Here is a 12,427-nt window from a genome sequence, read left to right on the forward strand (position 1 = left end):
CTTTTGCCTGGACTGTTGCTTCTGCCGTCTCTCTAGCTTAGTCAGTGACTTTGATATAAGCAATTTAATCCTGTGTTTTGGGGCGTTTATTCTGTACTAATCACTGTGGTATTGACTTCAGATTTTTCTGTTGCCGGATTTGCTGGGCTTCCATCTGTTCTTGCAGTTTTCTTGACAAAAGTAGTAGATTTGGACCCTCTCAACTTGCACCAGTCCCTGCTTTTCTGGACTGTTTGCAATGGCCAATAGCTCTTCAGTGCTGCCCGTTCAAGTGGAAAGGATGTTGGGACATGTCAGTCCAGTGTGTGTGCTGGCTCTTTGGCACAGATGTGCTTAGGAGGCATCCTTGAAACTAACATGACAGATCTATAGTGGGGAAACTCATCCAGACTCTGGTAACTTCTTTCTTGAAACAGTGAAGAAAAATGTGTGAATTTAGTTTTTTAAATTTAAAAATCCTCCCTAAAGCTCAGTGGTGTTATCCAGCCCGGCTAGATAGTGAAATGGGGAAGTAAATTGGTCCGGGATCCATTAGAGATCCATGCTCATCTCCTGGAGAAAAGTCAGCTCCTTGCATTCCAGACGCTACTGTAGGGAGTGTTCTAGTCACTACCCGGTCAGTTTAGTGCTCAGCGCACTAGGTGGCTAGACCACCATATCATGACTGTGAATCAGCCACCTGAGTGGTGTATACTGGGAACTTTCTGAGACACTAGAAAGGCTTCCACAATCACCAAGGTGGAGATGATGGGGAAAGTGGATCAAGGTCTGACAGGTGAAATGCAAACAAAGGCCATTTCAACTCAAGGAATCATCAAAGCGTTCAGACAGCCTGTTCCATCTTTTGCCAGTCTGTCAGCAGTGTCATTTCAGAAACAGTTTCTTGGGTTGCTTTACTTTGTTTTATTTCCCTCCCCTCTTCTTGAGTGTCTGTCCGCTGGGCTTGAGTAAAGCTGGTTATGCTGCTCACAGAACTAACTGAAATGGTATTGAGGCTTGCATGGTGCATATGTCTTTACTGCACCAAAATAGGTGTGTTTGGTTTTGGTTTTACAATGCGCTTCAGCGATCTCACTGCAAACTTCTAGTGGAGACCAGGCATTCTTTATTATGAGGTAACTAGATGAAGGCAGCCATGGGCGGGGACATAATGTTCATCTTGTGTAGCTAGCTACCTCACAGTAAAAACTACAATGTCTGATGGCCACTAGGATTTTACAGTGGGATAGCCGAACACGTGTTAGTTATCCCATGGTAAAAATTCATCTCTTTTTTGGCAGTGAAGACTAAGGCAGTAACTTTCTCTGCAGTATTGTTAATTGCTTTGAAAGTTACAAGCTAGCTAACCTTTCTTACATGAGGAACAAGTACCCCTGGCTATATTTCCCCATCTGTATGTAATAGCATTTGGGTCAGATGGTAACTAGCACTGATTCAGGATATTGCCCCTGCTTGGCGTCTGTGCTATTTTCTTTAATAGTGCAACTTATTCTTGATGAGAACCTCCCTATCCTGATCACGTATTTGTATACTTGGATTTAAGTTCCATCTCCATAACTATCATGAGTGTAGGATTGTCTTGAACCTGCTCCCACAGTGGCAACTGGATGAAAGATGTATTCTTTTACCAAAGAAATTCCCCATTTCCTATGTGGTAGGAATTTCAATCCTGAGTCATTAAACCCAAGGGGGACTTATAATAGCTATGACAGAATTGTTGCTATTTTTTGCAGTGATTAATTCAGTTTGTTGTAGCTGCTTGGAGCACAATCCCTCAGAACAGATATTAACGTAGGATATAGGAAAGACCTTTCAAAAGCCTACTTAAACATTTCTGACTACTTGCCTCTTTTTGTGGGAGGGGAGGTATCTTCACAACCAAGACTTTCTTAAACCTAAAAAGAAAAGGAGTACTTGTGGCACCTTAGAGACTAACCAATTTATTTGAGCATAAGCTTTCGTGAGCTACAGCTCACTTCGTCGGAAATAAATTGGTTAGTCTCTAAGGTGCCACAAGTACTCCTTTTCTTTTTGCGAACACAGACTAACACGGCTGTTACTCGGAAATCTTTCTTAAACCTGGCATCCTTTCTTCAGTAGCTCAGTCCTCTTCGCTTAAATTCTCAGTTTGGAAAAGAGAAGGAGGGAGGGATAATTTGTGAAATGTTGAAATAGATTAACTATTTGATAAGGATAATCTCTTACTCCCCTCTAATGTTCATGGGAGTTGAATCTGAGATGACTGAGACCCCTGTAAAGAACACTCAGAAATCACTAGTCACAACTTGAAGCATCTTAAAGGAGTCTGCTTTTCATGAAAAGCTGAATACCCACCTCCACACCCCTTTGAGGGATGTCAGGTTGGACACCCAAAATCTGCTAGTTCCTCCTGAAAGCTTTGGCTGTAGAGGCTTTCCATGTCTGATGTTGATGCCCTTTAATTATTCAGATTTTCTGCTGGCAACTTTAAACTAATCTCCTGAAATTTTCTTCATGATTTCCTCTGTGAACTTCTTGTGGTCTAGGGACTGTTATCTCAAACACAAACAAAGCCTTTTGCATTATGCATCTGCTGCTCCCCAGGAAGGACATTGTAGTCTTGAGTGACACAAACACTGCCTGAAAAGATAAGCTAATCTCCTTATGAAAAGAATGCAGGCTGGTATTTTATGAATGTTGATGGCAGATCCTAAGGGATGTGTAAAAAGAACAGGAGTACTTGTGGCACCTTAGAGACTAACAAATTTATTAGAGCATAAGCGTTTGTGAGTTACAGCTCACTTCATTGGATGCATAGAATGGAACATATAGTAAGAAGATAAAGTGGAATTTGCCATACAAACTGAGAGGCTAATTAGTTAAGATGAGCTATTATCAGCAGGAGAAAAAAACTTGGGATGTGTGTCTGACTTTAAAGTAAGCCTCCAAAAGTAAGTTGGAAAAGAAGATGAATGCACTCAGGGTGAAGCTAAAGGGGGAAATATTGGAAGGCAAAAGAAATTTTATTGTAGGTGTCTTCATTTGAATTATGCACTTGGGGAGACCTAAAGAGATGTAGCTTTTGCACAAGTGAATATCTCAAACTTATTTCACCAGAAATATTTAATCAGATGTTAAACAGGCATGATTGAGTTAAAATAGATTCTAAGCTTTTGGCTTGTTACGAGCAAAACTAGAGGGATATGGGTTGGTGGCTTTACATAGAGAGCAAACATTGAGTTAGTGTCTGGCAATGGTCAGTGTCATTTTGCATTTGGATGACAGCAAAATATCTGGACTAACTGCTTGTATGATGTTGTTATAAAGAGGAGCAGGAGGAAATGGACCCATGACATGTATTTCTTCTAATGGAATTGTAATGGCTGGGCAGCATTTCCATCCAACTGGTCACAAGTTCTCTGACACTAGCTTGCATTTAGTATCTTGGAATCTTTGCTCGAAGGACTATTTCTGGCTGCTTACCCTTCCTTGTGAATACATGTGAGTCTCAACTCTGTGTTCAAGTTATGGGTGGGGTAGAACAATTTATTGGGTGGATGAGTCATGGATCTGTCTTTTGATTGCTCAGCCTCAGGCAGGTTTCAGGCAGATGCATGGAGAACATGGGGCAGGAGATGTCTTTCTCTGTAAGATCAAGGCTTCTGTGGTAGCATTTGGGGAGAGAGGAAGAAAGAATGGGACAAGGGCAGGGTAGGAGAAGCCGCCTTTTGGCCTGATGACCCCCACAATTTTGGGAGTATCTTGAATTCCTCCATCTCTGAATATTGTAAGGGGCTGTTAATAAATTACGTAACACAGTATCATGTTATATAATTTCTAGACGGCCTGTAAAGTGCAAGGCAACAATCTGTGAGCTCCTGGCTTTTCTGCAATGAGCCTGGCCACTTCTAAAAGCATCTGTTTAGAACACTGTTGTATTTTCAGCAGCATTAATGCTTAGCTAGGGGAGTAAGGAAGTGGAGGGGAGAAGGAGGTGGAGTTGCATTATGGCTAGAGATGTGAGAAGAATTGAGGTTTTTGGTTCTTGTTTGGTTTGAATTGAAACAGAAATTTTCAGGTTTTTCTTGCTAAAATGAAAAAAAAAATCATTGGAGTCAAATGCAACATTTTGAATGTTACTTTCAAAACAACATTTTCTAAACAAAAGGTCTAATGGAAATGGTTTGAAATTTCGGAATCTTTTAAAGGTGTGTGTGTTTGTTTTTGGCCAAAACTATTCATTGAACTCGACCTGATTCACAGATAGTTTCGGTGCCCCAAACAATATATTATTTGCCAAAAAGCCCTTTGCCCTGCTCTAATGGTGGCTAGTATTGCTCTTCCATGTTAGGCGCAGATTGCCAGCTGGGTTTGCTTTTACCAAATATTTGGATGCTAATATTTAAACTGTATTGTTAAATTTATTAATTTTAATTTGGGATATTGCAGATTATGTACTGGATGTACTTTATGACTTTTTAAACCAAACTCCATACTTTTGGACAATTTTTAAGCATTCTACCCAGATGTATAGAAATCTTTTAACCTGTGTATTACATAGTTTTAACATCATCTTCAATAGAAATCCTGCTGGGCTCTGTGCTGGCTAATCTCACGTTCCTTGCCTTTCTCTTCCTGTCTTCTGGGAACAGGCCACTTCACTTGTCTCCCTGAACTTCCTCCTTTCGCCACCCTGCAGACTGGCCCTTCCCAGGAACATCAGGGCTGCCTCACAACCCCTGTCCCCTTCCGTTAAAGGCTTTCCGATTATGGAATAACAGACACAAGGTGGAAAGTGGGATTAGTGGTGGGCAAAGGACTCTTGTGTCCCAAGGCAAATACGTTAAGTGGCCCCAGGTTTACCTTGTCCTGTCTAATGAATCTGTGGCGTGATGCATGCATAGCTGATCTGCTGCTCGTGGTAAATAAAGATGGACTAACAGGTAGGTGATTCATTCCTTCATCTGCTTGGATACAGTGTCCCCCACAATCTTTCTATAGAGATGTGGGCATCAGAGCATATTGTACCCTTTATTTTTGTCTGTCGCGCCAACATCTTGCATTTTCATGAGCTGAACTCCTGGGACCCGGATATCGACCTTTGTACAAGCCTTGGTGTCAGATCAGTTTGTCAGAGGGAGCCCTGATCTGTAGCAGATCGAAACTCCTGGAATGCCCAGGTTCACACGTCACTGTCCAGGAACAGCTCCTGCCAGCTGACACAGCCAACCTACGTGTGTCTCTTGACCACACATTGCCCTGAAAGATGCCATCTGCATGTCTGCCCAGCCTTGGGGTTGGTGTTCTGTGAGTAATATTCCTGCAGGGACAGAATCCTAAGTAAGGAGGGCATCTTTGGGGTATGAGTACCTTGGGGGGACAGGAATCTCAGGTCATATGGGGTCCCTGGACCACCAATTAGGAATCCTTTCCCTCTGTTGTTGAAGGGTCACCCCAGTGGTGCAGCCAAGAGGGATTGGCAGCACAGTGCCAGGGAGCAGGCTGGCCCGTAGCTGGGGCAGGGGGGAGTGCTCTCATCGTACTGTTACATATGGTGCTAAGGGAGGGAGATGCTCCCAGACCAAGGAAGAGGGAGCCAGCCTAGGAGGACTTCCCCTTCGCACCCAGGCCCTTAGAGTTACTCAGAGGCAATGGGCCCTTTCTGGAGCTGACCTAAGTAATGTTGCAGCCTCAAACCCAGCAAGTAACCCTGCAAGGCTCTGGGCCCAGAAGTGGTGGTGATGCAGCCGTTAAAGGTGACTAGTGCTGTGATTTGAAGTGAGCTCAACATTCTGAAGCCTGGATGGGTGGGGATTTGCCCTTGCAAGTTGCATCATTCAGCTGATGATGGCTTGCAGCTATTTTTAGTTCTTAAGCTTTCCTCAGGAAATTTCCCCTTCCCCCTAATGCCAGCTTGTTGGGGGTCCATGCTATCCACTGTCAGGTTAATGGCCCAGGATGGCCACATAGTTTGGATATATGGGTCTAAAGTGTCTGTCTACTCACTGTCTTCCCCCAACACACAAAATATCGCAATCCTTTGCAAAATTCCTGATACCTGATGAGGTTTCCCACTTGCTGTTCTAACCTGGAATGCCCTTGATATTCTAAATATCTCCATCTTAAATCTACCACACCACTTACTAAAAAGCCACTGTTCATGTAGAGCTGCACAAAAGCAATCTTGTTCCAAAGTTTTACTAGCTGAGTAGTGGTGAGCCACTTGTAAAGACTATTTCCAGGTTTGGGCTGAAATCCTCTGGGATTCTGTCACCAAACAAAGAAATCCCCAGAATCCTTTCTGATTTTGTGTCTGTCTCTCTGTCTGTCGTATGGATCATGGAGTGTAATTTAAGTGTGTTAATTAGGAGAGGTGCAAGGCTGCTTGTTGATGTTGGGGAATGTTGTTGGGGTGGAAGGGGATGTAGTTTTTGTGGGGACTGGAAGCCAAGTCTCCATTGTTTTATTCCTGGCACTGCCTTTGGACAAATCTGTGCGGAATGCTAGCTAGGTTCACCTGGGTATCTCTCACCTGGTCAACTGCAGGGGCCTCAGTCATTAGTGTACCTCTGTCTCTGTTGTTATCTACCTGTGGCATACAGTAATGCGGGGATCTGGGGGCTGTAACACTTCAGTCTAATCCAGATTACTGGGCTCAATGCAGGGATAACTGGCAGGGGTTTAGTGGCTTGTGATATGCAGAAGGTCAGACAGATGATTTGGTCGTCTCATCTGGCCTTAAACTCCTGATACTTCTCTACTTCCCAAGTGTGTGTTTAAAGGGGATTAATGTAATGCTTAATGTGTTTAAGAGCTTCAGACCTTTTGATGAGAGGCAATTCCTTTGTGCAAAGGATTGTTTTCAATACAATTGCGTGGGGACTGTACAAACAATTGTTGAAAAAAGGCATCAGGCAACTTGGGTTAAGGTCAGTCAAGTAAAATCTTAACATGTTGTGTAAAACTGGCCTTGTCCTAAAAAGTTAACCAGTAACTACCACAGAGTTACCTTCAGTTTTAATATTACTGTACCTTTTTTTTTTTGCTTTTAATTGGATTTGAATTCATTTTAAAGTCCTGAATTTCTCCTGGTTAGGGCTGTCAGGTCTTGTCAAATTGATTCCTTCATTCTAATCCTACCCATCTGGTAAATTCCAGGTTAGCTTTTATTACTAGCCCTATGGCAATAACGGGCATTGGGCAGGGAACGCTCCACGGGTTGTGCTAGGACTGCAGTGCCTGCTGACCTCTTACGTTCCGGGGTTACTACAAGACTTAGTTTCAGAGCAGCAGCCGTGTTAGCCTGCATCCACAAAAAGAAAAGGAGGACTTGTGGCACCTTGGAGACTAACCAATTTACTTGGCTTTACCATGATAAAACGTCTCCACACTCCCCTTCACACCAGGCATGTTTGCAGACGGTGTTTAGTGTGCTGTTCAGAGGCTATAAAAGCTGGACTGCTGCCCCTGATTTACAGAGGCGGGTTGTAAAGTGAATGCAGGGCTGCTGCCTTTGTGAGTGGCGCAGCTTTAGGAAAGCCTCTGCTGTGGGATTCTTTCCCAGATGCTTTGTAACAGGAGCTAGAGCAGGACTAAATATGCAGATTAGAAGCACCCTCTTCAGCTTGCTTTGGAAATGTAAGTCAGCCTCTGAATTTTGTTCTTAATCTTTCGCTCCCAGCTAATTATGATGCAGCCTTAATCTTTTATTTCCTTTAATGTAGGAGCTGGGTGCATGTGTAATCATCCTGGGAGCAGACTGGGTTCTCTTACAGTAGCTTTTCATTCCGTTAACCCTCACGTACGAACGTGTTGTTTAAATAAAATACTTGTGACCAGCCAGGGCTCCTGACTGTCAGCTAATCTGTGCATTTGTGGTTTAGTGAGCTCATTTGGGAATGTGAATCCTTCCTAGATGAAATTCCTCGGTTAGTGCGACCTGGAATTTTCATGTGCGCATAAACTATTAAATACCTTCCTGTTCTTCTTGCCCAAAGAAAGAAGGGTCTGAAATGAGTGAGAATATTAACTTACTGCAGCAACTGTCTGTTCCTTGGTGGGGTGGGGTGTGACAGGGAGAGTGTTGTGTGTATGTGGGGGGAGAGAGTGGGTTTTGGGGGGCCTGAGAGCATGTCAGCATGCTGTCTTATAAGTTCCACCCCCCACGCACAGCATTCCACGCTAATGGTTGCTTTGTCTCGGAGCAGATAGCAGCCGGCTGTCAGAAACGAGGAGCTTTCAAAGGGCGTTTCGGCATTCCTACAGTCGATTCCAAACAATGACAAGAGTGGCCACTTGACTTAAGGGGATGATGGGACATTTCCGGAGGCTGGTCGGAGCACAGTAAAGCAACACCTCGTCCACACTGGCACTGCGGCGCTCCAGCGGGGGCGCAGCAAACGTTATCCCACTCGCCGAGGTGGAGACCAGCCACGCTGTAGCCACAGAGTCAGAGCGCTCTACGTGCCTTGCCAGGGTGGATGGGGAGTGAGCTAGTGCGCCCGGGGCTCCTTTATTGGGCTGTCACTCGCAAGTGTAGCCAAGCCCTCAGAGTCCTGTAGAATTGCAGGGCCTGATGGCCTGTCTGTCCTGAGGACCCGTTGAGACCACTAGCGTAGACGTGCTGCCCCGATGTTATACGAGGCTTGTACAAAGGTAAGCGGAAGTGGCGGAGTGCCTTTTTGCACCAATGTAGCTATGCCAGAGGAAGAATCCCCAGTATGGAGAGCCAGCCACTTTGCCCACCCTGCTGTGCGTAGTTGTCACAAAATTGCCTGAGATTAAGAAGCTTTATGGGGAGGGAAGGAAATTAGCAATGTTCTCTTCAGTTTGGGTGTCAGTGCCCACTCTGGAGAATGGGGGAATATCTTCGCCCTTTGCCTTTGCGTGCGGCTCCTCTTGCCCTGTCCTGGAATTCAGTTTGATGACTTGACAAAGTTTTGCTATTCGGGCACAAAGCAGCTGCACGTTCAGGCCCTGCGTGTACAGCTAGGCACTGGAAACACAGTTAGAGCTCACACAATGCATTATTCGTTCACGCGCTGGCCCAGGCTGTTTACAAAGAGTTTGTCTGGAAAGTTACATTTTTGCGGATCTAAATTAGACAGCCACAGGCCTTTGAGGGGAGATGTGGGAGGGCTCTGAGCACTTTTCCCCTCTCATTATCTGAAGAAGATTGGAGTTTTAGCAATTCCCATTTTAATCTGTCTTGGCCCAATAACCTGTTAAGGGAGAGACAAATGAAACGGAGATCTCCAGCTCAGTGTGATCTTCACTCATTTTTATCGTTGATGACAGGCACGTAAAAATCACTCTGGATGAAAGCTGACCTAATCAAAGGTGCTTTGTCCCCAATTCAGATTAAGCAGGTCAGTGTGAGAGTAAAGTCCCCCTGCATTAGTGCTAGAGAGCACAGTGTACAACTAACTAGTTCCTTTCTCTGCTTAAAAAGCTTCCTACTCCTAGGACTTGTCTACACTAGAAAGTTGCATCACTTGATCTATACCAGTCTAGTTAAAGCGGTACAACCCCCGAGTGTGTATGCAGTTATTCTGGTAGAGATATTTCCCTTCCTGTGTGAAAATGGGAATAATGGTTGAAGACTCCCTTATTCTGGTATAGCCGCATCCACACTATGGGGTTGTGCTGATATAACTGTTCAGGATTAAAAAAGAATCACGCCCCTAACAGAAATGGTCACACAGGACAAAACCTGGGGACACTAGGCCATGAAATCTTCTTTTTAAAGGGACTGGACAGTTATTGCTCTTTCTTTGAGGTGATTAAAGCCAGCCCTGCAACATTCTGGTTGAGCAATCAACTCGTTCGTGTTAGGGCATGTCTACGCTTGCCATTTAAAGCGGGAAAAGTCCCTTTTTTGCGCATAAACCGTGGGAGCATCTACACTTGCCAATGACTTTTTGCGGTGAAACTCAGAAAACCACCTCCATGAGAGGCGTACAGCTCTTAACAGTGATGCTTCTGCAGTGATGTGCGAGTGAAGGCACGTTCTTCCTCTTTTACAGAGCTTTTAGCCTCTGCAGGATATCCCACCGTGCCCGGGTGACCACTCTGGCCAGCAGCTCTGCTGTTCTGACGCCAGGTAGACAGACGTCCACCCGTCCCCTGGAAGGCCCCGGAACTTTAAATTTGCCTTTTTGTTTTCTTGGCAAGTGCTCACTTATCTGGTCAGGTGACGATGCCTGCTCCATGGGATCCCCTGCTTGGAGCGATGCTGAACTCCTGGAGCTGATCAGTGTTTGGGGAGAGGAGGCTGTGCAGGGACCCAGGATGCCCTGCAATCACATGCCCCCTTCCCCCAAGGCCTGTCGTCAAAATGGAGAGAGCTGCACTGTGGAATAGCTGCCCTCAGTGCGCTGCTCTCATCAGGGATGGAAGGGCTGCAAATGTAAACACTCACTTCCACAGGCGTCAGAAAGTGAGTACACAAACCAGTGCTTTCTATCACCGGTGAAACTGACAGCGCAAAAAGTCTGCAAGTGTAGACATAGCCTTAGACAGGTGAGTGAAATATCACTACTGTTTCTTCCCACGTCATGGTGAAAGTCAAGGAAATCTTCATTTGTACCTATGTTGGTAAACTTGTGAATAATTTGCCGGGCTGGATTAAATTATTCCTGTGAGTTGAAGGAGTCTCAGTTTTCCTTTTAACTGGGCCATGAACCTACATAAGGACAAATCCACATGCCTCTGTCCACATCATACACTGTACTCCCCCTCCCTGTTTACTTCCGGGAGAAGGATACAGTCTGAGCCCAGCCTGGGAGCCAGGAATGTCAAGTTCTAATCCTGGCTCTGACAGAGATTTCCAGTATAGCTTTAGGTAAGCTACACTCAGTTCCTGTAAAATGAGTCTAAGGCCTGGTCTAGACACATGTTCTGTAGCTATACCAGTGTGACCCCATGGTGTGGACATAGCAGTGTAACTATGAAAGTGCCTTGTATTGTTTACTATCCATTGTGCCATGCCGCTTAAAGGGGGGGGCGGCACATGTGTTGCTTCACCAAAGCAGGGAAAAATAATAGTTAAAAAGGAAAAATGGCTTGCGGGTCTACACTGCTGAACAAGGTGCAAAAATATGGAAGCACCTCTTCAAATGGGACTGTCCTTGGGAAATCTCATGCTATCTTACAATTAAAATGTACAGGGAATAGTCTGCCTTCACTCTTCCTGACCTGCAGAACACATCTTTGCGAGAGGAGGGAGAAAAAGAGCACATACACAGGGCAGGCGTTACTTGGTGAGGTAGAAACGCTGATACAAGGCCCAGGAATGATGAATTGTCTCCAAGAGGGACTTTGATATTTTGAAAAATGGTCTTATTACCTTGCAGGGAAAAAATCAAATTAAGCTGTGAAGGTGGCATGCCTGGCTTTATAGGAAAAAACCGAAACCCTGCCTCCTGCAGGATCCGCAGGGAAAGCTTGTGGCTGTTGTGTTTACAAAAATCGTGTAGGTTAATCCCTTGGGGGCAGCCTTATCTCGGCAGGTATGCAGCAAGTCAGTGTTTGACTTCAGGCTACAGTGCTCAGAATGGTCAGGGCTGGTGCTGCTTTGGAAGGCTTTGTCCTCCCCACCGCTGGAGTGAATTGTAATTAATAAGGGATTAGACAGTGAGCTATCATTGAAGTCCTGCCCCAAGCCTTCCCTGGACACAGGGAATTCAGTGTGTTTTGCAGATGATAAAAGAACGAGTCAGACTCTTAGGATCAAGGAATCCTGTAAATCGGAGATGGAAAAGAACTGTTAGGTTATAGTGCATTTCCCAGCCAAGGGATGTTTGTTTCCTCGAGTATGTATTTTTCTATTGCTTTGTTCAACCTAGTTTTAAGCAACCTGGTTCTTGTTTCACAGGAGGCATTTTGTGCCTGAGCACTGAGCCCTCTGTGGCTAAGTTATAATTGCCATATTGTGAGACTCAAGGACGTGAAGGCATAATTCTTTTTTTAAAAAAACCTGTCCCTTTTTGAAGTTCAGGCTGAAAATAGAATCGTTACTTTATCGAGGGATTTCAGTGCTCTTTGCTGAGTGCAGTTTGGCAGCACTGCCTACTCTCCGTACCAGGGCTAACTCAAACAGTGATTGTGTGGCAAAGGATGCTTTGTTATGGACCCTGGGTAAAATGATGCCAGATGTGCTCTGAGTGGGCTGCCCTGTGCCAGGCGTGTAGCTGACCCTTACACACACAGGCCTCTGCTTCCTCTTCTCCGAACACTTTTGCACATTGATCTTAAGTGCTGACAAATATGCCATGCAACAGGCCCAAAAATACAGTCTCTGCTCCAAAGAGCTTACAGCTGAAGAACACACCATAGGTGTGTGTAACCTGGAGGGGATAGAGTTGTTTTTTTAATTTGTGAGTTGGTGTTGTGAAAGAATCCCAGAGGGATTTGAATGTAGAGGGTAGTGGCTTGGTGAAATGGGTTT

At 44.9% G+C, this 12,427-nt stretch overlaps 1 protein-coding gene across 4 annotated transcripts in view; it reads left to right on the plus strand.

Annotated features, from left to right (window-relative positions):
- The window catches only part of RHOC (ras homolog family member C), a 34,231-nt gene that overhangs the window by 11,811 nt on the left and 9,993 nt on the right, over nucleotides 1-12,427 (plus strand). Inside the window, exon 1 of one of the 4 annotated variants that reach the window (XM_073320364.2) lies at nucleotides 7,459-7,617. The exons of 2 other annotated variants lie outside the window; for them this stretch is intronic. In XM_073320364.2, coding sequence (XP_073176465.1) covers nucleotides 7,476-7,617 — 142 coding nt within the window. In that variant the 5' untranslated portion in view covers nucleotides 7,459-7,475. Of the gene's footprint in view, nucleotides 1-7,458; nucleotides 7,618-12,427 lie in introns of those variants that run through there. One more of the 4 variants, XM_073320363.2, reaches the window with a different exon arrangement.

This window comes from Lepidochelys kempii, chromosome 21 (assembly GCF_965140285.1).
Source record: "Lepidochelys kempii isolate rLepKem1 chromosome 21, rLepKem1.hap1, whole genome shotgun sequence".
Classification (NCBI taxonomy): Eukaryota; Metazoa; Chordata; order Testudines; family Cheloniidae; genus Lepidochelys; species Lepidochelys kempii.